This window comes from Belonocnema kinseyi, chromosome 3, assembly GCF_010883055.1.
Source record: "Belonocnema kinseyi isolate 2016_QV_RU_SX_M_011 chromosome 3, B_treatae_v1, whole genome shotgun sequence".
Taxonomy (NCBI): Eukaryota; Metazoa; Arthropoda; class Insecta; order Hymenoptera; family Cynipidae; genus Belonocnema; species Belonocnema kinseyi.
In genome coordinates, this window is record NC_046659.1 from 60,521,378 (window position 1) to 60,547,172 (window position 25,795).

Consider the following 25,795-nt stretch of genomic DNA (forward strand, 5'->3'; position numbering starts at 1 on the left):
ATAATAACCCAAATCACCTTCAGAATAGACCAAATTATATTCCCAACCCCATAATAATATTTAACAACCCGTAAGACCACCCCTAACTTTTATCTGAACAAATCCAAAATGTCTTCACGTAAACATCTAAAAGATTTGAGAATTGGATATAATTACCCGAATCACCTTCAGAAAAGCCCATGGTATATTCCCAACTGCATACTAATATTCAACAACCCCTAAGACGACCTCTATTTTTTTACCTGAGCAGATCCGAAGAGCTTACATGTAAACGTCTCAAAAATTTCAAAATTTCATACAATCACCCAAATCACCCTCTGAAAAACCCAAGCTATATTCCCAACCCCATAATAATATTCAACAACCCCTAAGACCACCTCTAATTTTTTATCTGAACAAATCCGAAGAGTCTTCAAATAAACGACTCAAGAAATAAAAAAAAAATACCCAATCCACCTTCAGAAAACCCCAAGTTAAAATTCCCAGCTGCATAATAATATTCAACAACCCCTAAAATCACCCTTACCACTCAAGGAAGAACAGCAAAACAAAGAAAAATGCTCAAATTGTAGAGTATTTATTTATAATGAGCATACGGCTATCATTTGCCAGGCATAGTTTGTTACCATCGATGAAGCCGAATTTTCAAGTGAAGAGTGAATTTTCTGAATTAAATACTTATTTTGGAGTCATTAAAATCTACAATATTATTGTTAAAATTATTTTCGTCCACTGAAATACAAAATTTATGTATCACGTATACCATTTGAGTAAAATTATTAACATGTTTCCCATGATATTGCTTTTGGTCAAAATTACGATCGCGCGACTACTAACGTAACGCTAGCAGGCACGCCAAGTCTCGGCCAACTGGAGTTAAAATCTGAATATGCCAGTAATTAAATTTTGAAATTATTTTACTTAAAATAAAATAAAAATAACGTAGTAGTTTTGGCCGCACTGAATATAAACTAAAAAATTCATGTAATATCTAATCAAAATAATGAAAATTAATAGGTTTAAATTTACATCTTTTAAATCGTTGTAACATCTTTCAAATCTTGTGAAGGATCTTGAAATATTCGATATCTTTTTAAATTTTTGAAGTCTTGAAATTTGGCGTACTCGAAAGTGAGTGATCAACCCCTTGATTATACCTTCTTATATGTTTTTTATATTCTAATAATTCTTTAAAAAAAGATCCAGTAGTGAATTCTTGGTGAAATCTGTTATTTTTTACAGATGAAAAAATTCTACCTGAATTCCCTCTCATACCGGCCTCCAGGGGCTTTTGCATCACTTTACGGAAAACCCTGGAAACCTTCAAGCGTGTTCTCTTAAAAGAAAGAATAGTACAATTACCATGCGTTCCCGAAATCGAAGACATCCCTGTCTTTGCGGAAGAGACCCAAAGCTCATCACAAGCCCAGTCAACAAAAGTCGATACCGACAATAGAAAAAATGATATCGTAGATACTGGTTCACACTCGACGTCGAATGGAGAACCTCCAAAAATCCCGGACTCTCTTTCCTCGACGACATGTAGTCCAACCTCGGTTACAAACGAGACGAAAAAAGACACATCGGAGCTAAATGCTAGCTAGCCTCAAGGTAATTTTTTGCTCCTAGCATACCAAAATTGCGTCACTATTCGGTAATATTTTTAATTAATTTATTCTAATAATGCAAGTCGATCCTTTTTCGCAATTATGTATTTATTGACATCACGTAAAATAACGTTGTCGAACAATAACTCGTTACCAGATACTGAGATAAAAAGATTATGCTATAAAAAGGAAAAGAGTAAACGCCTTATAAAATTGGAAAACATTTTATCAGCTTTCTGGTATAAGTAGTTTCAAATCCAAAGTTAATTATTTTGTAGCCTAGAGATAAATTTGTGCGAAGCCGAAGACAACATGCATTTAGTTCCTCAGACCTTCATTTTGTATTCCTTGAAAAGCAACAGAAAAAAAGAGTCAGGTGTGAACAATATTTTTAGAATCACTTCACAAATTTGCAATAGCAACGAGAGATAAGATAAATTATAAATAATAATAGAGATTAACTATAAAAGCATTTCAGAAAAATTAATAAACCTATGTCTCGAGATCTGGAGTCATGTGCTATTTCGATTACACTGAACTCGTTATGCCATCCATTATTACGATATTGTCGAGAAAGAAGAAAACTATTCAAGTGTCTTTAGAAGTAATAGGGCGTAGACTAGAAAGATTCGAATATAGATTGACCTATCGACAAAGAGTCTAATGTTATTAATTACTCGTAGATAGTTAGATAATAACAGTGATATTGACTAGAAGGCTGTATAGTTCACAAGGAAATTCTCTTTATTTATTAAAAAATATCCTAGTTCTTTCTTTCAAGTTTAATATATTCGTTTTCCAGTACTTAATACGTTCAAATCATTTGAGTTGCTCGTATGTACAATATTCAGTATTACTTGTGTCATATATAAATACTTGGATACCTTCATGTTAAAAGAACCTCTCTCGGAATGGTCGTCTAGACGTACACTCCGAGAGAGGTTCATTTCACATTGAGGATGAAGGTATCGGACTTTTGTTAAGGAATTTTGGCTATGAGCCCCTTTTTTATTTCTTCCATTTTTATTCTCTTAAACCAATTGTGATCCCTTTCTACTATTTCGATTCTTCTTCAATCAGAAAGTGTAAAGAAGGTTAAAGAAGCTTCTTGGTATCCTGGCATTCTCTCAAAGGCGACTCTCTTGAAATTGAAGTATGCAGAGGCATTGACAAATTTTCTAACAGTATTTTCTATTCATTGTCGTACCTCTGCAGTGGTACTTGTTCCTACGATTTAAAGAGATCATCAATTATTAGCATCGAATTAAATGAATAATTTCAGGGTATTGTCGATTATTGTCTTGCGATGATATTCTCTTCGGAATTCATTCTTTACAAAAATGTAAATCTATTCTGATCTTTTTTTATTCAAAATGATTTTCATTGATTGTGATTTGAAAAATACTTTCCTCTTGGTTTAGGAATTTAGCTGAGTTGACCAGAAGTGAAAAAACTATTGTTATACCTTTTAAAATAAAAATACTTAGTAGTCAAGTAATATTTCGTAATTTTGTATCAAAGTTTTAGAAGGTCGAACAATTTTTTTTCTCGTTGAATGCGTGAAATTTTTGATTTGAAATACATCACTTTTATTTATAATGGTGATACATTGTTAAATCTTAAACACTTTTGATGTCTAGAAATTAAAGCTTGTCTCAAAATATGAATTTCGAAGCGTATTTCACGAGAAATCTTGATCTAAAATTGGACCCACGATTAGTATTGTGATTTCGGTATACAAAGGACGAGAATGGAGGGAATAATTCTCTTTCTAAAGGCCAATCGCTCGCAAATGGTGCTGATTATTTAACAAATTAAAGAGGCTAAGGTGGTAAAGTTACATCCAGGATTGTAACTAACGAAAGTGTGTAGATGTAAAAAAAAAGAAATATGGTTCGTAGGACAAAGTGAATTAAAGCTACGATTCGTATTGAATAAAGTGTGTGTAATATAATATAAGAATGGTTTGTAACGCGAATGAAAGCACGAGGTTGAGTTGTCGATGAAAGAACGAAGTTTTGGAATGCCCTGTATGTACAATGCGCAAGATATTTATATTTAAAATATTAGTACATTTCTATAAGTCACATAAACTTTTAAGTTCGTTGTAATGTTGATCGGTGATGTGCTTGAGAGCTAGACAAATTAATTGTAAACACCAGTCGGTGTGCTCCGATTTCAACGATCATTCTCTATTTTCTTTTAATTACATTTAGCCGATCGTTGCCTCGTTCAATGGTCGTGCAAATGTTTCTTGGCTGTAATCTCGTTTTCATCTGTTTTTGAGTCAATAAAGTCACTGAATTAGTTATGTGGACGAACGAGACACGTGCGTCTGTAACTTGCGAATTGTCCTTGATTAAGAAAAAAAATGAAACGATAAAAGTTATTAGTTCTCGTCCAAAAGTGATTAGAACCTTAGGTTTATAGGGACGATCCTGAAAGTTGCTTATCCAACCCCGTATTCTGGTCATCGATTCGCTCTTTTTTTGTTTAAATTTTATGTTTTGGTTTACAAATATTTTTACTCGCTCTGTATTTTTATGCGCTTGGCGCATTTTAAAAACTCGAAAAATGTAATAAATGAAAAAAAGAGTTCCATAAAGTTTGTGTTATTCGTAGATAGTTCTAAAAATGAAATTTATTTTTATATAATAAAATATGTTTAATTAAGAAATTCAAAGAATCGCTTGGTTAGAAACTGAAAATGAAATTATTTAAATAATAGTGTAGTTACGTTAGACGTTAAGAATTATTGCTTTTTATTATAAGGTTCTTTAAACAAAGAATTATTCATTATTACATGGAGTACCGTCCAGGAGTATGCGGGTACTTTAAAAATGTTAATAATTATTTTTCTAAATTTTAGCAGGAGTTGAATTTGAATCATGAAAATTGGGGAATTTAGTGCATAATTTTAATCGCCTGTTTTTTAGGTGTCTTCGTACTGAAAAAGGCGGAAATTTTTCAGAATTGTTTTAACTTTTGCAATAAATATCATCTCGCTCCTTGAAAAAATGTGTTATGATTGGGCTCAGTGTTACCAAATATCTCCGTTAAAATATCATTTTATATTTAAGATTTTCGTTTCGTTAAAAATGGAATGTTCCTTTTATATTAAAGAACACATACTTCCTTTTTAGATATTTAACATAGTAATTACACAGATAACTTTAATTTATATGATTAATAATAATAAATCATTATTGAGTTCGTAAAAAATAATATCATAATATTTGGCATAATACATTTATAACTTAGGGATACTCTAAATAACAATAGAATTAATCCACTTCCTGTCTTTTCATGGACATAAAAGTCTGATGTTACAAAACTACAGCACATATTGAAGTATAATTTCCTATACACATCCAAAATCTATATTTTAAATCCCGGACCACAAAAACGCGAATATCTCCCAAATTACAAATTACAATTGAAAAAATGAGTGCTTTCCTTGCGGAATGTCATAATTTATATTTTAAATAATAACATCAATTGTTTCCTTGCGCCGAATTTTCACTTCGGTTATTAAATTAGAGGCTTTACACTTTTCCCCCCTTTTTAAATAAATCCTCTTTTTCACTCGTTTCCAAGAAAATTCCCCTTATTTTGTGTTTAAATGCGAATTTAATTAATAAAAATCAATAAGAAAATCCAACCGTTTTTGAAAAAAGTTAATTTTTAAAAATTAAAAAGTCTACTAATATATTTTTGGTTCAAAATTCATCTCTTTTGGTCGAAAATTCAACTGTTTTGTGGATCACTCGTCTTTTTGGATAGAAAATTTCCCATTTTAGATTGAAAATTCATCTTTTGGTGGAAATCGTCTTCTTGGTTAAAAATTAATTCTTTTCCATTGAAAAATTTACTATTATATTTTTGGTCCATAATTCATCACTTTTGGTTAAAAACTCTATTTACTTTAAAATTTAATTCATTTGTTGAAAATTAATACTTTTTCGATAAAAGTTAATTATGTTTATTTTTTTTGTCGATAATTCTTCTCTTTTAATTATAAAATATATTGTATATCATATTTTTTGGTTGAAAATTCACATTTTTGATGGAAAAGTCTACTAATATATTTTAAGTTCAGAATTCAACTATTTTGGTTAAAAAATCAACTATTTGGTGGAAAATGTTTGGTGAAAACCTTGTTGAAAAGTTAACTATTTTGTTAAAAAGACATTTTTTTGTCGAAAATTCAACTCTTTGGTCTTTGGATAAAAAACTGATCTTTTTGGATTAAAAATTCATCTTTTGGGAGAAGTAACCTTTATTGGTCAGAAATTCATCTTTTTTATTTAAAAGTTCATCTTTCATTATTGAAAGTTAATTCTTTTTAATCGAATAATCTACTATTATATGTTTGGTCCAGAGTTCATATATTTCGGTTAAAAAATGTACTATTTGGTTGAAACTTGAATAATTTTGTTGAAAATTCAACTGCTATATCAAAAATTCATCCTTTTTGATAAAAATGCTATTCTTTTGAATTGAAAATTCATCCTTAGGTGCATTTAATCTTTATTGCTTGGAAATTCACCTGACTTGGCTTTGAAAATTCAACTATTTGGTTGAAAATGTAATTTTTTTCGTTGAGGTTTAATATTTATTGTTTGGAAATTTGATCATTCAGTTCAAGATTCATTTTCGTAAGTTGAAAATTTAACCATTTGGTTTAAAATTCAATTTTTTGGTTGCAAATTCTTCTCTTTTGCTTGAAAGTTCAATTTTTTATGTAACTTTAAATTAGAGTTAAAAATCAAGTATTTGTATTAATGTGATTAAAATTGTTTTCCCTATTATTCTCCCATTTTCTTTAAAATCACTTTATTTCCCAATGAGAGTATTGTGGGCTGGGAAGTCTGAAAAACACTTGTAAAATAATTTTCTTTATATATTTTACCTTGGAGTTCTAAAATGTTTAGCTATTTTCAAAATTGATATAGTAATACAGCAATTAGTATTGAATTATTATTATTATACATGTTTAAAGGTCAACTAGGAAAAATGTAATTTGTGACCGGGAAAACTAGTCACAGAAGCATATAGAGACGTTTTAGTTAAACGTTATACAAATTTTTATTTACTGACTTGATTTATATTTATTATCATCAATATTAATAAATTGTAGGCCACTCTCGTAACAACAGAAATAGCCTTTTTCTATATTATGAAACGGCAGATTGTAACGGATATTTTTCTACGTGGGAACGACCATTTAGGACATTTGTTTAAAAAATGATTATTAACAATCTATATTATTTGTTTTTCATAAAGCTTGAAGTATATAAATTATAACCTTTGAAGAAAATGATTGAGGACTCTTTTATTCAGAAAAATCAATTTATTTATGAGAAAAACTCATTTATTGAGAATTTGTTTTCGACAATGTTTATAAAACCAGTAAATGTTAACTTATGATCATTTTTCATTGAAAGTTATGACTCCTATAAAAAATATTACCAACTAGCGTGAAAAAAATTTTTTTGTGAGAAAAAAACACTAGTAAGAGTTTGTTGATAAAAATTGTTTATAATAATTAAGTTGAGTACTACTCGTATTAGAATTAGTTATTTTCTGTGAGTATAGATGCAATAATTCTAGCTGATAGTACGTTTCTTTTTGTATTTTTTCTTAAAATTAAAATTCACAAAGCTGAAATGGCAAATTTTGTTACTTTTCTCTTAAAAATTTATTGTTGAGCATTTCTAAAAAAAAATTCCTATTCCAGATCACTGGCAGTGGAACCCTGCCGTGTTTATTTAACCTTTTTTTCTTTATATATAATTATGTGTACCAAAGTTTAACACTTTTTTCTGGAAAAAATTATATAAAAAATGAAAACTTTTGGTCCGCCCTTGTTTTGACGTTAAATTCATTAACAGCTACCCAAAAATTCATGTACACAGTATTCTATACTTTTGTGTTTCGAAGACTTCGTTTATTCAAGTTATTTAACTTTCTTAACTATTTTTCTGAAACATTTGAAAAAATTTGGATTTTCAAATACATTGGCAAGGTCTGATTTTTTAAAAGTTTTTAGTACCTACTTTTAGCCACACAATGCAAAAGGTTTTATACAAATCCATGGATTGAGGCCGGATTTCGAGGTACATATAAACTTTATTTGACTCTACTATAAGATTCGATATGCTTCCAATTTTCAAATTCCACAAACTGCAAAACTTAAATTTTTGGTTTCATTACATTTTTAGTAAATCTTTTTAAAAAATTGTTTATATTGAAAAATATAAAAAGAAATGTATTTTATTTTGGGAGCACATTTTTTCATTCTCATTCATAAAAGTGCAATGTAAACGTCCAAATGTTCAATCTCTTGTTTTTTGAAGTAATAAATAAAAAAACAACTTCTTCGTGAAGGTTCACAAACTTTTGTATCTTTAATGCAGGAAATTTCACTTTTGTTAAAGCTCAAGGTATTTCTTCATCACCGCGCTGGTTTATCTTTATCTCTATGTGTCAGAGAAGATAAGAGAGGCGTAGCACCTGTTATCAAAATCTTTTATCAGCGTTGAATCACGGTGCATTTCAAAGGGACAGACGCCCAGTTTTTACGGCAAAGTAAGGTGTTTTTTGGATTTTATTGTCAAGTGTCAAACGTCAAGTGAGAAAAATGCGGTCGAAAAGCATTTTGTATTACCTGGCGATTGGTCTTCGTGAGTAATTAATTTAAAATCATTAATTGTTTATTCGGAAAGATAACAGATTACCAATATTTTCATATGCTGAATATCTTCCCAAAAATGATTTACTTTTTACTTTATGGCAATATTGATTGCTGTGTCTATTTTTGGATTATTCCTGAAAGAAATTTTTTAATAAACGAAAACAATTGATTTGTTCCGAGAAAAAATATGTTGTATGTTTTACGATCAAAACGAGTTTGGTGTTGGCCTACTTTTTTTCATTCAAAATATGTTAACATGTATTAATAATAAGAATTATATATGAATACAATTAAGATTAAAGCACAATTTTAATTACGATATGTATTTTATGTTTAAAAAATAAATCTTCAATATGTCCGTTCTTTATAGTGATCCTAGGCTTCTTCATGGAAGAGGCTGAAGGACGTCGCAAAATTTTACGGGGACGAAAAACTATAACGAGGCGTTATTACAGTAAGTATAGTTGATTTCATAATTATTTCCTCTTTTTTATAATTCGGATCATGTATTTTTCAAGTAGATTTCAACTCAAAATATTAACGGCTGAAATTGGAAAAAAGGCAATCAAATTGTTGACATTAAAAACTTTGGATCTCTGAGTTTTTTAAACTGATCAATTACATGTATAAGTCGCTATTAAAATATTTATTAATTAAGTTCTGTCATTTAAATTTGAGAAATTATTTTTCATACAACCCAAATGAAACAATTTCAGATCAGAATTTTTAGGTATTCAAAGCTACAGTTTTTATTTTTAAATGTTCTAAGTTAAACAATGTTAACAAATTTTTAATTAAAATTGTACAATGTCAATTTGAATTAATTGAAAATTTAATGTTTTCATACAACCAGTGTTATTTAAAATGATTAGATAGGATTTTCGAATACAACACACAACTATTAAAATTTTGTTTTGATAAAAAAGCGCAACGAACATACAAGTAAAAAAATAAATATTAAACTAATTTAGATTTTCTTTAATTTTATTTAGGTAAAAATACTTCGGAAAATATCGGATAGAATATGAAAATAGTTGATTAAAAATGTACTTTTTTACATAAATGATAGTAAAGAAACACGCGTGAAAGTGAAACTCAAAATTCGATACATTTTTTTTCTCAAAAACGGTTGGTAATACAAAAAAAATCAAAAGAAACCGTGTAATTTTTTTTTTATTTACAACTTTTTTCCAATACTGTTGGAAATTTAGGAAAACTGATCTTTTTTACCTGTACGCGTGTTAAAATTAAATTAACAGATTAATTGATATCACAAAGCCACTTTTCTATAAGGTATCATCTATAGATCTAAAAAATTATTGATCTTTTCGACCATTAGAAATCTGAAAATTGTACTAATAAATTGATGTCCTTGGTATTTCTTAATTTTTGTATTTGTAAAATTTCAAATAAATAATATTTTTTCTGTGGAGTTCGAATCAATGAGAAACCTCATATAAATCATTAAATATTACAATTTGAATTACTATAGAAAATACTAAGTTTTAAAAATATGTAAGTTTTCTTAATTATTTGATCGGCAATTGTGTAATTTTCTTTGTACCGTTCTGGCATTGCTAATTAAATAAACAATTTTGATATTTCCATGACGTGCCTCAGAATTTCAATTCTTTTCGAAAACTCTCTGTTCCACATCAGAACCATAAATATTTTCGAAAATGGCCTTTTTCATGTCAAAATTATTATTCTTGAAAAAAATTCTTTGATTCAGATCTGAATGATATATTTTTGTTCTATAAAATTCTCTGATCAAATTCAGAATTACATATAATTGCTTTGAAACATTTGCTTTTTAAACTCAAAATTATCATTTTTCTCTGAAAATCATTCATTCATACAATAAAAAAGCTTCCCGATGCATGAAAGAAACTTTATCAAAAACATCTCTTTTAGATCCAAGTATTTATATTGTTCTTCATATTCTGATTTTTCAAAGTTCTGTAGGCTTTGAGGTACATATTCTCATCGTATGAAACTCGTGCCTGATTTTTGACAGACTTTTTTTAATGTTAATTTTAATGAATTACCTTACAATAAGAAACTACAATCCTTTCTTCAGACATTCTTGTCTATATCACGTTGTTGTGTTAAGAAAGGAATTCTTATTTTCATATTATTTTCAATCGATAAAACAAAATATCCTAAAAGTGTTCCTCTAGATTTTGTACGTATTTTGCGTCTTTTGGCGTAATATTGGAATTTTTCATTCTTACATACAAATTTCGATGAATAAATTAAAACGAAGAGTTCTGTAAAAAAATGGAACTTTTTGAAAGATGCAATTTCTTGTGAAATTTTTTTCTGCATATTACTTTCGATAAATAAAACCAAAATGGCAGTTCAAAAAATGGTTCAAACAAATTTCGTAGTACTTTTTGAAAGCTATAATTGCTCTTTAAGATATTTTTTCGCAAGTCACGTCCTTTGGCTCAAAATTGAGCAATTAAAAAATAGTTTGGAAAAATTTTTTCGCACCTTTTAAAAGCTATAATTACTTCCTGAGGCTTTTCCCGTATTTTGCGCCGTTTGGCTAAACATTTGAATTTTTTATTTTTTTCGTAGTATTTTCGAAAAAATAAAACCAAAATATCAAGTCTTATGAAAAAATGGTTGAGAGAAGAATTATAGGTTTATACTTTAAAATTATACTTTTTTAATTATTTGTCGTCGTTTGGATTAAAATTAGAATTTTCGACTTGCTCATTTTCGATGCATAAAAAAGCGAGTCCTATCGAAAAATGGTCGAAACAAAAATTGTTGATATTTTGAACAGCTTCAGATCTTCTCTTGAACTTCGTTCATTTATCTGTCGTCGTTTGGCGTGAAAACGGAATATTCGATTTTTGGATAGCATTTTCGATGCATAAAAACATAACCGTTGGTCCAGGATGCTGGTTAACGAACGCGTTCTCAAAGCGTGGAGATCCATTGAAAACTGTAGTGTCAAATTTCGGACAATTCTAATATTTTCTCAATCAATGACTTTTTTGATAACCAAATAATTGCCAAAGTTAAAACATTGATAAAATTCGAAAAAACATGCGAAAATTAACATTTTAAGATAAACAATGCACGATACGAAAAAAAAATCAAGAGGAAAAAAAAACGTTGATTTTTTAACACCCTTAAAGATGGTCATAACAACTTTTTGAAATTTCTTGAAAAATAAAAAATCAGACTGATCGCACCAATAAATTATGAAAATCACATTTTGATAGGACGAATAGTTTTTGTTTTATTTGTAAAAAACAGCATTAAAAAAGAAATTGAATTTTGGGACAAGCGACACAAGATACGAAAAAAATAAAGACAGAAACTGTTCACCCAAAATGGCTAGAAATTTATCATAAACCAAAATTAAAAGATAACATTAAATTTTTGTTGTTATGAAGAACGACGCAAGGTATAAAAAAACGGGTTTTAAAAAATTGCAAGTGATTTCCAGGTAATTCAAAGTTTAAATGGGGGTTTGCGAGATTATGTATGATACCTATGAAATATGAAGAATTTCAAGGAATGTAAGACAACAATTCAAAGTTCTACACTATCGAATATTTAGAATAAAAAATGGTTGAATTTGGAAAATGTAGAATTACGAATTATTCAATTTTTAGGATTTATATTTTAAAGCTGTGTAAGTTACAAATTTTTTTTGAAATAGTTCAATTTTGAAGATTTACAATTTAAAATTGTTTATTTTAACGATTTGCAATGTACGATTTTTTAATGTTGTAGATTGAAAATTTAAATCTCTTCTATGTTTAAGACGCACAAATAAAAGTCATTGGATTTGGATAATTATGGAAATGTCAAGGTTTCAATTTTCAAAAATAAACCAATTTCAAATATAAATCACACCAAAATTAAAGAAGGTTGTGTTGTATAACCCAAAATTGCATTACTTTTAAATGTAAACTTTCAAAATAGATAACCCTTCAAATTTAAAGATTTACATTTCAAAGTTCTATAATTTCGAAGATTTAAATTTGAAATTTCTTGAATGTTCTAAATAGATCTTGAATTTAAAAGATTTATATTTTAAAACTGTTCAATATAAAACTTTTTTATAATAGTTCAACTTTGAAGATTTACAATGGAAAATTCTTTATTTTTAGCGATTTGCTATTTAAAATTCTTCAATGTTGTAGACTTGTAGGATTACAATTGACAACTTTTGTATTTTTAAGACGCATAAATCAAAATTGAATAAATTTAAATTGTAAATGATGTAAATAAATGAATTTTCATGGTAAAATTTACATAAATTGTCAGCTGCCGCTACTTGTCGCAGCGCTTGCAACGCGGGCCCTCAAATATAAGTTCGGTTATCTCAAACGTTTAAAAATCGCATTTTTACATTACCACACGAGAAGGTATTAGATTTGTCAAATGTCCAGGTTTTAAGACCTTTTGAACCCGAAAACGATTTATTATTTTTCGAACGAATTAACAGATTGGATTGGCCTTTAATATACTCTTTTAGTGTCTTAAATTGAAGCTAAAGTTTGTTAGCCAGCCATTTTTGGTAAAAATTCAAAGCTCATTTAAAAAGTTGATGAGACCAATTTTTTTAAAGATTTAAAAATTCTATGTGCGGTTATTAGTAGTACTCAGAAAGGGGAATAATTTATACTGACTTTTTATCTATTAAAAAAAAAAAATACTGGAATAGCATTCACAATATTCCAATAAACAAACGAAAATGATCATTTTAAGCCAAATAACGGACGATATGAAAAAAAGTCAGATGAAGAAAAACGTTGTATTTTTAACACTCTACAAGATTATCATAATAATTTGTTTAATTTTTCTAGATAATTGAAAATACAAATTTTGGTTGCCAAAATTGTGCACCCAAAAAACATCTATACATTTGTTATAATTCAATTTTTGATAGCACACGTAGTTTTTGTTTTATTCGTAAAAAACAACATTAAAAATGAATTTTGTTTTGGGTGAACGACAGAAGCAACGAAGAAGAAAAAAATCAACTGGACAAAAGTTGTTCACCTAAAAAGGATCCACAAGTTTGCGATTATTTATTTTTTGATAGGACGAGTAGATTTTCATTTAATCATAAAAAATCAGATTAAAAATAAAACAATTGAATTTTTGGAAAAACAAAACGATACATTAGAAATTTTCCTTAGAATCAATTTACGCTAGGATGCGTATTTTTGGTTTAAATCATAAAAATATAATTGAAAATGAACGAATTAAGTTTATGGAAAAACGACTCAAGTTCACACGAAACGCGATATCGAGTTGAAAATTGGGGAAACTAAAAAAGAAGCATTGAGAAACGTTTGTCTGGTCCTAAATTTTTATAATCATGAAAAAGCAGAGACTTTTTTTTATAATTCAGGTAACGGATGCAAAAACTCGTTAAACGCTCGAAACCGAGTAGAAGTATTGTACACATGGAACAATCTATCGATAACAAAGTTACTAAAACGTTAAACAAAATATACCTTTGTCTCCAGCTTGACCATCGAAAAAATGTTAGTTGAAAGAAATTATCGCGAGAAGGTTGTTTACTAGACTTTGAGAAAGTTTTTCTAACAATTTGAAGAAAATGGGTCAAAAAATGTGTGGAATCGTGCGTTGACTTCAACTCGCTTCCATTTTCACATTTTTTTACCCATTTTCTTCAGGTGGTTAGAAAAACTTTCTCAAAGTCTAGGGAACAGCTTTCTCGCGATAATTTATTTCAACTAACATTTTTTCGCTGACCGAACCACTGGTCGAAGTTGGCGAAACGTGGTTTTCGTTTGGAATTAATTTGTTATTCAACAAAAACAAACATATTACTTTTTAAAACAAAGCGCGTTGCTTACAGTCATTGCTTATGTATTGAGAATACATTATACTATTTTCAAGCATTTTTATCAACAAACGGCCGAATAATTGCGAGTTGTGTTTTATAAAACTTCGATATTTCATCGGAAAAATTTGAACGTTTTTATCTTTTGTTTCGAGTAATAATTTTTGTATGAAAAAGTTCCATAAGAACAGCCGCGTCGAGCTGAATTGGAGGTATATTTTGTTTTACGTTTTAGTAACTTTTTTTTTACTGATAAATTTTTCCGAGTGGACAATACTTCTACGCGGTTTCGAGCTTAACGAATTGTTGCATCCGTCACCTAAATTCCTGAATTATAAAAATTTTGGACCAGACAAACATTTCTTAGTGCTTCTTATTGAACAAAAAAAATTGAAAATGTAAATTCTTTACTGACTTTACCTAATTTGTTTACGAAATTAAATTATTTTTAGGAGGAACTGCAATACCAGCCTGGTCCATAGTCCTAATCTCTGGAATAGCAATGCTGGTGCTCGGCGGAGGCTTATACGTCGTTCTGAAAAAGTACATAATCGACGATTCCGACAACGCCGAACCACATTCTTATCACCCAGCTATGCAAAATGAAGTTTGATTAACTTAACCTCTAATCTATATTAAAATTATATATATATATATATATACACACATTAAAATAAAAACACAAATTTTCACACGAAATGTCATTATTATTATTTCTATCGTCATTATAAATTATATAAGGTATTTGAATTGTACAAAGCCAAAAATACGCTCAATTCTTTTCGTATAAACAAATATGACGCATCATTTCATTAAACTGTCCTATCAAATCTAAACTAACTGAACACCTGTACAATCAAAATGAACAGTTTTAGAATTGATAGAAACGAAAAAGAATAGTTGCAGCAAGTGTGTTTCCTGCAGTCTATCCCAACAATCTAAAACAGATATTGTACACAATTTTTTATTTTCTGATTTTGAATTTGACGCTTGAAGTGTGAATTCATACGACGTGCAAAATTCATCATTAGTTAAGACTTCGTGAGAAAAACTGTTTTCACGAGTCTCAATGCTCCGGACAGAGAGATAAAATTCACCACTCATGTACACTATATTTAGTTAATGAATTAATTATAGTTTATTAGAAAGGGACGATCTAAAATCTAAAACTCTCTACGATGATACTTATCGGGATCAAAGTATGACGTGACAACCACTCGGTTATTGAACTTCCTTCCCGTTAACGTCTGCTGCGCTTTCTGGCAGTCAATTACACTGTTGAACTCCACAAAGACCTAGAGAAAAACGACAATTTTAAGAAACTAAATTCAGAATCAAGAAAAATTTGAATTTCTTTTTAACGCCCAACATTTAATTTTAATTACGCAATTCTCAGAAATTAAAAATCTAAGAACCTAAGGATCAAAATTGGACAACACATTCTTGTATGTCTCCATTATCAATAAAAAAATTAATAAAAGAAGCAAGAAAAATAAGGTAACCTTCAAATCACCTTCCTTCTTTTATTCCTTATTTTTTTGCCTTTATAGCACTGACTAGTATTACGGAATTTTCCGTAATCTGGATGCCTTTTTTTTAATGGAGACATTTAAGGAGTGTATTGCCTACATTTTATAGTTGAATATAAGGGGGGAAATCAATCAAATAGTAATCAGAGATAGCTTTTATGATTAAAATTAATAATAATTGTAATTCAGAAAAATACAAACCTTTCCACATCCAGGAACGTCGACACCTTCAATTGGTCTCGGAATTTCAACCGATCGTACGACTCCGTATTTGTTGCATTCTTCTTTGATGTCTTCCAGGATGTCCTCGTATTCCTCCTCCTCCATCAATTCTTCCGGTGTCACCATGTTTAGCAAACATAGCACCTAGAAAGAGAACAAATAGATTAAGAATAAGTATTATGCAAAATTAATTTTACTAGTTCAGGATGGTAAAATGGTACTTTATTAGAAAATAATTCCCTGGGTCATTGAAATAAAAAAAATAGTCTTTAAAGATAAAAATGGGATTATTTGAAGTTTTTTAAACTAAAACGCATTCATTTATATTCTACTAATTCAAAATCAAACATTCTAAATTTTTAAATTTCAAAGCAGTAGCCTTGAAAATTAAATGAATTAGAATTCAAAGCTTCAAAGGTTTGACAATCTTTATTCTAGGCCTAATATTATAAAGGATTTCATTTTTTAAATTATTTAATTTCAAATTATCGAAGCATTAAAACCTGTATTTTATTATTTTTTAGTTTAAAAATAAACAATTAAAGACTAAAGGAATATTAAATTTATGGTTAAAAGATTTAAAGCTTCTAAAATTCCAAAAATTGTAATTTAATAAATAAATGTTTAAAATTATGATTTGCGCATTCATATAATATCAAGTAACATTTAAAGTAAATGAGTCGACTTTTTTTCTAAAATTTGATATTTTCCATCCAAAACATTAATTCAATTTCATTTTTACAGTTAAAAACTGACAAATTTGAAATTATGAAACTTTAAAATGAAATAATTTTAAATGTGAAACATCGATAATTGAACAATTGAAATGCAAAGCTTTAAAAAAACCTTGGATTCAATATTTCGTTTAAAAATTGACAATATTTTCATTTAAATTTTGAAACTGAAACGTTTTTTATACTAAACTCCAAAAAGTGAAACTATATTTATTCAAATCCTTAAATATTATTAATTATATTTACAAATTAGGATTTACTCTTTTTTTAATTCAACTATTTCATTGGTAAATGGAAACATGAGAAATTGAACATATTTTCTGATTTTTAATTTACTTTAATTTAGATTATTCTAATCTAAAACCATACAATTGTCAATATTTCGATTTTAAATATTTCAATTTTTAATATCTTAAATTTGAAATTATTCTGGTTTCGAGAATTTGTATCTGTAATATTATTAGATTAAAAATGATTCGAATATGAACGTTTAAACTTGAAATTGTCCAAACATCAAAGAATTCAAAAGTGTATTTGTCTATTTTTCAATCTGACGATATAAAAAATTAAGAATCATAAAAATGGGAATTTTAAAGTTAAACTCAATTATTTAAAAACTAAATAATTCTAAATATGTCTCTAAATTAAACAATTTAGCTGCTAGGCACTGCAAATTCAATTATGTTAAAGATGCTCTTACCGAAACTCAACTTTAAAATTGGGCGATTTTTCAAAATGATTGATATAATCGAGAAAAAAAAATACTATTACGAAAGCAGTTGCGCTTTATGAAAAAGTTGCAACTTTTATTCCATCCTAATGAACAAGGGCTAATTTTTTTCTTGATACATTCTTGAAAACTCTGGTTGGCTTTTATTCAAAATAAAATTCTTTTTTTTAAATTCGTTTACAAAATTTATAAATTTATGATTCCTAGAAAATAAAATTTTTCGAAGAAATAAAATAAGCTACTGATAATTAGGATTGCAGAAGAATTGCAGTTTTACATATAAAACAAGCTAAAACCCCATGATCAAAATAATATTTTAGTTCGAAAATCACCACTAGAGGTCCTGAAACAACTTTAGCACCCCGTTAAAGTACCGTAAAATTGTGGGATAAACCGGCTACTCGCTACTTTATTCTTTATAATTTTGATCTCGCTTCTCTATATTCTTTATCATTCATTTTTTATCTTTCTCTAAATTAGTTATTTTTTGGAGGAAAGCGACTCATAATATTGTATTCCAAAATACCATTCACAACGTTCGAAGAATAGAAAACTTATAAACTCATAAATGTATGTTTGTGCCTCATGGTGCAAAAGAGGGCTATGTAGAGATTATATTTTTGATTGAAAATTGAAGTGGTGTTTACCTCTGTAGCTGGGCCACTCGTACCAGCCATTGTCAGTCCAGGAACTTGAATTTGCACCGGTGCTTGGGCCCCAATCATCGGATTCTTGGCTCCAACGCTGGCCCTCTGCACAATCAGCTTCTTGTCTCCCAGCTGCATTCCATTCAGTCCAGCGATTGCCTGGTCAGTCATGGAGACATCAACGTACTCGCAGAACGCGTAGCCCTTGGAAAGCCCCGTCGCTGAGTCCTTCACTAAGTTGAACGCCCTCAATTGACCAAAACTCATCAGCAGCTCCTTCACCTGTATATCCAGTTTTCATAAAGGAAACTAAGTAATGTACATGTGATAAACAATCATATCGGCTAGAATGTAATTCAGGCTGTGCTGTACTGATCATCTCAAAAATTTTAACTAATAATCTAAAAACTCAATTTTTTAGTTTAAATATGAAAATCCCCACAGTAAATTGAAATCAGCACAGCCTGAGTGTAAAAAATCGTGGTTATTAGAAGATGTACTTCAAGAATAAAGTTGCACTTGGTCTTCTCGTCTTTCTATGACGAACTAGACCAGTCTGAAACTCATCGAAAGCACTTCGCCACTCCATTAAGTTGTTGCTTTCTAGTTGAGATTCGTCCACCTGTAGATTATTTAATAACAATATGGACCGTACTTACGTACCACTTCCAGCCAAGAATCTGAAAAACCTGAGTGCAAATAACAGCACGTTGCACCGTTTCCAGAAAAAAGCAATTTGTTACGAAAGAAAAGAAGAAAAATACTAGAAAATTATCTATTGTTTTTAATTTTCCAATGCAAAGTAAGCCAAAGAAGACAGATTTAAATCAATATTTTTTATCACATAAATCACAGAATAAAATGAACTCACAAAGAAAAAACAGATGCATTTTTTCACGAAAATAGGGGAAATAGGTGAACAGACCATACTTTTTATAATAAATGATATATTTTTAAATAAAAAAATACAATTTGTTAAATAAGCGATTTTTACATATACAAATATTTAAAATAGTTCTCATTATCAAGAACATTTTCTCTTTAAAATTCCACCAATTATAATTAACTTGTGAATCTCATACGTATTATTAAATATTTATTTCCAGGATTTGTAATTTCGTCCATACTGTAATCAATACTTCGAATAGATTCAGCAAGAAAATATTTTAGCTTTAAAGTTTTTATTTGTAGTAGAGCTTACAGCGCTTGAAACTTGTATATTTATTCATTTACGAATTTTCGGGACAACTAATCCATCCCCTTCTTCAATTCCTCCAATTTTTCGGGACGATTGTTTTTGATTATTTTGTAATTTATTTATATATTTATAAATAATTTATTTAAGTGTTTTAATATTATAGATTCATTTTATTATGGCCGTGGCTACGGGTACAGAAATTTCGGTATAAATAACCGGACTTTTTCGGTACAAATGCAGCTGGAAAAGGACCTATTTGTCCCAAAATATCGGCACAATAGCTAGATCTCGCGTAATTAAAATCCAATTTTTCAAGAATAGGAAAAATGGGGAGTTTAAAAGAGGGAATACGCATGGGTATATTGGAAAGACTGTGATCCCTGCAATCAGCACAACAAAAAGTAAATCAATTACAACCAAATAAAGAAAGTTTATCTTCAGTTGTATTTTGTACAAATCTGTATGCTTTGACCTGTAGGATTCTACATTTTTTTAAGTTAAAAAAATATTGAGTTCTATTAAAATCAGAAAGTACCTTTTTGAAAAAATTTAGGTGTCCAAATAAAAATACGTTCGAATTTAAAAGCATCATACGTATTTTATTGAATGAAAAAAAATCGGAATGTGAGATTCTTCAAATTGAAAGGAATTTTTAGTGTTAAATACCAAAACTTTGGAAGCTTTCTATATTCGAAAGCCTTCGAATTTAGAACCACCCAAACTTAAAAGTATATTCATGTATTAAACAATAAAGCGCTAAAGTTTAAACGAAACGGAAAAACTGTCTTATTAAAAAAAAATCCCTTGAACGAGAGTTTCGAAGATAAGAAACTTCATCCATGTAGAAAAATGTGAGACGGTTCAGTAGAAATTCATCCATCGTTTATAACGAAAAATATTTTCCAGTCGAAAAAATGTAGAAACCTCTATGCAGAGGAAAAGATTCAAGCAGCCTCAGATAGCAAGAAGAGCATACTTTGAAATCGCGAGTCGTACAACGTACTCTTATTGCAAGAGACGATATAGATTTAAAAAATTTGGACGCACCTAGAGAATCGACGATCCGGATAAAGGGCTGCAAAAGTCATAGTCCCAAAATGAGGAAGTGAAAATGAGATAGGTACTTGCCTCGAGGGACATGGCTAGCCTCTCTCCAGGCAGTGTGGTATTTTGTCATGTTCAGTAGTAGTAGTAGTAGTGGTAGAAGTAGTGGTAAGCGAATGCTTTTGATCGGCGCGACCCTAAGCTAAGAAATGGGGAGAAAGGGCACTGATATCAGTCCACAATTTACTTTAATTTTAAACCACTCGATTGAATTCAAATTCCTTTCTGTTCTTTTCAAAAATAATAACAATAATTTCATCATTTGCAGGGTGACCACTCAATTTTATGTTAAATTAAGATTCTATTTTCAGATAAAACTTTAAATTGTAGATTTTTAAAACAGCGACCTGCGACCCTAAAGAAATTGAAATTCGAAACCCTCAAAATAAGATAATTTCCAAATGAGAAGCATTTTAATTCTTCCAAAATGTCAAACTTCATCGTGAATACTATCAGCCAAAAATATGTTTTTTTTTTACATTCCAATTTTAGAAACAAACAAAATTGCTTGATTAATCAAAACTGTTTAACAAATTATCGCACACTTTAATTCTTTGCAATCTCACCTTCTTAGATTTCTTTATGAAATTAATTGCTCATTATTCGATAAACAATTTTAACATTACGTAATTATTAAGAACTGAATAATTCAATTATGTAAACCTGAAAATGTTTCAAATTGAAATTTTAAAAAATCAATCAAAAAATAAATTAGCTGCATTTGTCGCTTTTTCCCGCTCTAGTGGCCACCCGGTCTGATAATTTTTCATTTTTAAAGGTCGGCGTTTACGTTTTTTTGTCTCTGCGACGTTCAAGACAATTGTTGATTTGATTTTCTTGCTCTTATCGTTCTGTTCGAAAGGAGCGTCACCTCCAATTCGTTCAGAGCAGAATACGTCGTTATTCATTCGCGTGACCTGAAAACTTTATTAATCTCAAGGTCGAAGACTCGTAGAGCCTGAAAAGCCTGGAAAAAATAACAGCTGCAAGGGAAAAAAGGATATTCCTGAAAAAAGTAAACCGGGGCTGAGAGCAGATGCACAGAAGATTCTCTTGTCCCTGAAATCCCACCCGAATAAAAACCCAAAAACAAAACGTTGCTTCGTATCTCTTGAAGACCTAAAAATCACCATCTTCTTCAAATGTATGATCACTAATCAGGGTGTCGATTGCACGGATGATTTCGAATTCAACTTATTTTAAATTCAAGTTGTTAACTTTACTAGTGATTTAAAAATAATTCATTCACTTGCCTGAAAGCAAAAAAGCTTAAGACGAATCTAAAGTTCCTGTTAAAATTTTGTTGACAAAGGGAAAGAACAATTCACCCCATCCACAAAATATTAATCAAGATTAAATTTATCCATTAAGTTTAAGGCTGGAGCTAGGAAAATAATGATTTTTTATCAAAAGAAAACCCCACAAAATTACGCTTCGTTCCATTTTTTCAACAATTAGCTGAAAAGAAAAATTCAAAAAATTTTCCTGAACAATAAAATTCCCCGTTTCTTTATTTAATCGACCCCCTGCTATAAAACCCTTCATTTATTAGTGATCAACTTCATTCAGAAGCAGTGTGGCTGAAACAACCCCCTTTTCACCCTTGGATCTGGACTTTGGTTTCCTTGCTAAATTTCCTAAATTTGGTGAGAAGAAAAAAGGCTTCGTTCGCCCTCGGCCGGGTCCACGATGAGCCTAGAAAGACTGTAAAAGAAAAACGATCTTCGTTGCGATGGCAACTCACGAACCCTGCAACGTCTCTAACTTTTTTCCTATCTAGATATTTTCCTTTTCCACGAGTTTAAGATCAGCTTTCCTCCAAGAAAACCTTTTCCTCAGGCTTTTAGAACCTCAGGGTTGCTACAGAAGTCCGGTTTTTATGATTTTTCATGAAATATAAAAAGTTGCTAAGAAAAATGATGAAATTCTACAACAAAACAAACTTTTAATTTGTTGCATGATCCTCGTCCACTCAGAACTGATACCTGCAAAATTCTAGACTATGCAAATTTAAAAACAGATCATTTCTGGATTAAAAAATTGTTTTAATGTAAAAACTAGATTAAAATGTTTCCTGTGATAAATTATTTCCTTAAAATGTATGTTATTCAGAGTCCGTACAAATTCATAGAAATTATTTCCACCAGGGAATGTAAAAAATCTTTCAATAATGATTGAATTCTAAACAATTCTCACTAATGTTATTATTATCAGGTAGTAAACAAAACATAATTAATTCACTTTTTTTTAATTAAAAAATTTTGCCAGTTCTTCTAGACCTTATAACAACCCTTCAGAAACTTTCAACGTCTCAAAACGCAATTCTAACCAAAACCTACTTAATAACTGTTTAGGAAGAAAGATTTCCCTAAGCTAAAGAAAAAAATAATTAGAATTCTATCAGTTCCTTGTAACTCGTTGGATCGCATGAGTGTTTAGTGTTGAAGCTGTGAAAAGATCACAGAGGTCTTCGAGACGATGCAAGTTTCCAGTCCAGAAAGCCGAAAAAAGGTTTCTTAATGGAGGACTCGTAACGGGACTTTTTCAAAATGCATAGCGCCTGTTAAACAAAACTGACTCGATCTAAGCTCTGAACCTAAGCGACGCTGGAATCCGATGGATAGACATACATACCTCACAGGACATCGAGCATCTTGATGGACGAAGTCTCTGCTAAATTGCTAAATAAAGTAAAACTTACCGCAACGGATTCAATTATTTCCCCCCTTAAGAGTCGATTATCTAGAGAATTATTAATACCTTTTAGACCCCATCATTAGAAAATTAACTAATTTAATTGTACAAAAATATTCTGAATGCAAAGAATAGTATAAGCTTTGACACAAGATATTAATATTAACCACGTTCAGCTGCGGTAGGTTTTGCGGTAGTACCTATATCAAGATTTAATTTTTGCGATCAACTGACAATGCCAAAGAGTTGTGTCCATCGAACGACCTGCAGCATTGTAGTTTCAAAATTATCGTGGAACGCTTTTCTCCAGTCATTGACGCATCTTTCTCTTAAACTTCTACAGAATAAAACACTGAAGTAAATAAAAGTGCGTCAATGAACGTGAGTAGCGTTCAAAGATGTGCCTTGTAATCTGTTTGGCGAGAAGGAATAGCGTACATACCTGTTCTTCATTCAAGTAGTTTGGCAACCCACCAATGAAGATTTTGTGGGGCGAATCTGAGAAAAAGAAGAAAAATTAGCTCTTGAAAATGATTAAAATTAAAAATAAATTAGACAACGTATGATAAACATACCGGGAACCGTACCTGGAACGTTCATACTCGGGTTATCGGTCATTCCAGGCATTGGTTGATAATCGTGGGGCCTTCTTATTTTTAAGCTTTGGCCTTTGAAGTTAATTCCATCGAACGCCATTGCTTGCGTCGTTTCGTCTATGGAACGAAACTAAAACAGAAGATAAGCTAATTTAAATTTTTTTAATTGAAGCACTTGATCAATTAATTAAAAACTTCAAGTTTCATTAGAGTTTAAAACAAATTTAGAAAATTCAACCTATTCAAATGCAACCTTATCAGATTCAATTTATAAGTACAATACATACTTCTAAGAAGGCAAAGTTCTTGTCAAGGTTTATCTGACAGGCAAGAACGGGGTTTCCGGCAGCTTGCGCCAATCCAGAAAGGTGCATCTGTTGATTGAAGAATTCCATCATTTCTTCTTCCGTGACACCAAAAGGAATGTTTCCAACGTAAAGTCGCCTTGCTTGACGTGTTATTGTGCTTCCAACGACTGGTACAGCCGCTTGTGGTGTGTCCGCTACAATATTCGCAGGAATTTGACCAGCTGCCTGCATAGCTTTGTACTGAAATCAAAATTCTTTGAATTAGATACATTCCGAGGGGGTGATCAGTCTTGAAATAATGTTTTGATAATTTTTCAAACACTAATTTAGAATAAAGAGCTGTTTCTGGATTTACCTGTAAAGGGGTGATGTGTTCAAACCCTGGAGGTGGTACATCCCAATAAAGGGACGGTTTTCTTCTCCTGGAACTGCGATTCTTTTTGGGTGAAGTGCTTCTTTTTCTATCCCTACGCTCTTTGGAACGTGAGCGAGAACGTTTTCTGCGTTCTCTGCTTCGAGATCTGTGTCTCCTGTCTCGTTCCCTATCGCGATCTCCTCTTTCTTTGTTATCTCCTCTCTCGCGATCTGAAAAAATTGTTTTTTTAATTGAAAATTATTTCTCAGACTGAACAAAATTTTGGTATTTGTTCACTTTAATCCTGAAATTAAGTTTTTGCAATAATTTGTCAATGTAGGATGGCCATTCTAATCTTTAAACAAATTCCCGACTTTTAACCACTTTCCCCGACTTCTTTTGCATTTTCAAATTCAAATCTATAAAACAATTTTATAATTACAAAATGGACACTTTTATACGCGAAAAAATTCCCGGTTATTTGAAGTAATAAAAACTAAACTGCAAACTGAGGCAGGAAAAATGTAATAATTCTGAATCTTCAACTTTCCAAAATAAGTTGAAAAAAAGTTATGCAATGGGAAACTTCTAATCTCAATAGTGTTAATTCTAAGAGCTTTAAAAAAAACTTTAGGTGACAATGAAATATTCAAAATGATAAAGTATCAATTTCACAAATTTTCAGTATACAAAATAAATATCGCCACTTTATCTTCTCAGCAATTGGGAATGGTTAATTTGCGATACGCCACACGGTGACAAAAATCCGAACTAGAAAGAATGGGTACGATTTTAAAGATGCATTTTAATTTGTGCATAAGTGTTTAACGATTTTTTTGTGGAGTTTAAAATATTTATTGGATACTAAAAATAAGTCTTATCGGAAACAAAGGGGTTTAGATGGAATTTACATCTGATATAGTGGAAAAACACATTGTTTGTCATAAATATTTTTCTAACAAAAAAAAACAAAACAAATATTGTACTATTTATTGTGATTTTCAATAGATTATAAACTTAAATGGGCTTATTTTGAAGAATAAGGTGACAAATTGGTCGACCACCATTCCCAATACGAATGAAAATAGTAACTTTTGGTAACTACAGACTTCAAAGCCCAAAATCATCTAAAAAAACTTGATTATTTTACGAAAATAAGAGAATAAATTCTTTTTAAATAAAATTAATATATAGAGGCCGAATTGAATTGAATATAAAATATTGTACATGCCTAAGATTTTAAGTCAAAATATATTGCATTTTCAACAAAATAGTTCAATTTTCAAACAAAACAGATAAATTTTCAATTTGAAGACGAATTTTTAATACAAGAGTTAAATTTCCAAGTTACATGGTTAATAAAAAATGAACTTTTCAATCAAATAAATGAATTTGTATTCACATGTTTAAATTTTCAACCAAATGGTTGAACTTTAAGGGCATGTGACACAGCTAAATACCTATATTACCGACCTCACTTTTTCCGTTCACTGAATGTTTTTTTGAACCTAAGAACTTTTTTTGTAAAT

At 29.9% G+C, this 25,795-nt stretch overlaps 3 protein-coding genes across 7 annotated transcripts in view; 2 read left to right on the plus strand and 1 right to left on the minus strand.

Moving 5' to 3' along the window:
* Positions 1-8,144, plus strand: part of LOC117169632 ((E3-independent) E2 ubiquitin-conjugating enzyme UBE2O) — a 27,738-nt gene extending 19,594 nt beyond the window's left edge. Inside the window, exons 8-9 of one of the 2 annotated variants that reach the window (XM_033356103.1) lie at positions 1,243-1,611; positions 8,048-8,144. In XM_033356103.1, the coding sequence (XP_033211994.1) occupies positions 1,243-1,604 (362 nt within the window). In that variant the 3' untranslated portion in view covers positions 1,605-1,611; positions 8,048-8,144. Of the gene's footprint in view, positions 1-1,242; positions 3,934-8,047 lie in introns of those variants that run through there. The other variant, XM_033356101.1, reaches the window with a different exon arrangement.
* Positions 8,145-8,171: 27 nt separating this feature from the next.
* Positions 8,172-14,844, plus strand: LOC117169638. Its single transcript, XM_033356115.1, has 3 exons — positions 8,172-8,293; positions 8,675-8,758; positions 14,602-14,844. Exons 1-3 carry the CDS (start codon positions 8,251-8,253, stop codon positions 14,760-14,762), a joined length of 288 nt encoding a protein of 95 aa, XP_033212006.1. The 5' UTR covers positions 8,172-8,250; the 3' UTR covers positions 14,763-14,844.
* Positions 14,840-25,795, minus strand: part of LOC117169635 (splicing factor U2AF 50 kDa subunit) — a 13,141-nt gene continuing 2,185 nt past the window's right edge. Inside the window, exons 2-8 of one of the 4 annotated variants that reach the window (XM_033356109.1) lie at positions 24,267-24,496; positions 23,891-24,151; positions 23,595-23,733; positions 23,450-23,505; positions 18,012-18,293; positions 15,880-16,044; positions 14,840-15,444 (exon numbers count right to left, since the gene is read on the minus strand). In XM_033356109.1, the coding sequence (XP_033212000.1) occupies positions 15,313-15,444; positions 15,880-16,044; positions 18,012-18,293; positions 23,450-23,505; positions 23,595-23,733; positions 23,891-24,151; positions 24,267-24,496 (1,265 nt within the window). In that variant the 3' untranslated portion in view covers positions 14,840-15,312. Of the gene's footprint in view, positions 15,445-15,879; positions 16,045-18,011; positions 18,303-23,449; positions 23,506-23,582; positions 23,734-23,890; positions 24,152-24,266; positions 24,497-25,795 lie in introns of all 4 variants that reach the window. The other 3 variants (XM_033356108.1, XM_033356107.1, XM_033356106.1) reach the window with 3 other exon arrangements.

Bases quoted from the DNA above. Each gene is read 5' to 3' on its own strand.
- LOC117169638 (XM_033356115.1), top strand. From the start codon at position 8,251: ATGCGGTCGAAAAGCATTTTGTATTACCTGGCGATTGGTCTTC. The intron at 8,294-8,674 runs GTGAGTAATTAA...CGTTCTTTATAG, and splicing joins TTACCTGGCGATTGGTCTTC to TGATCCTAGGCTTCTTCATG. The intron at 8,759-14,601 runs GTAAGTATAGTT...AATTATTTTTAG, and splicing joins TATAACGAGGCGTTATTACA to GAGGAACTGCAATACCAGCC.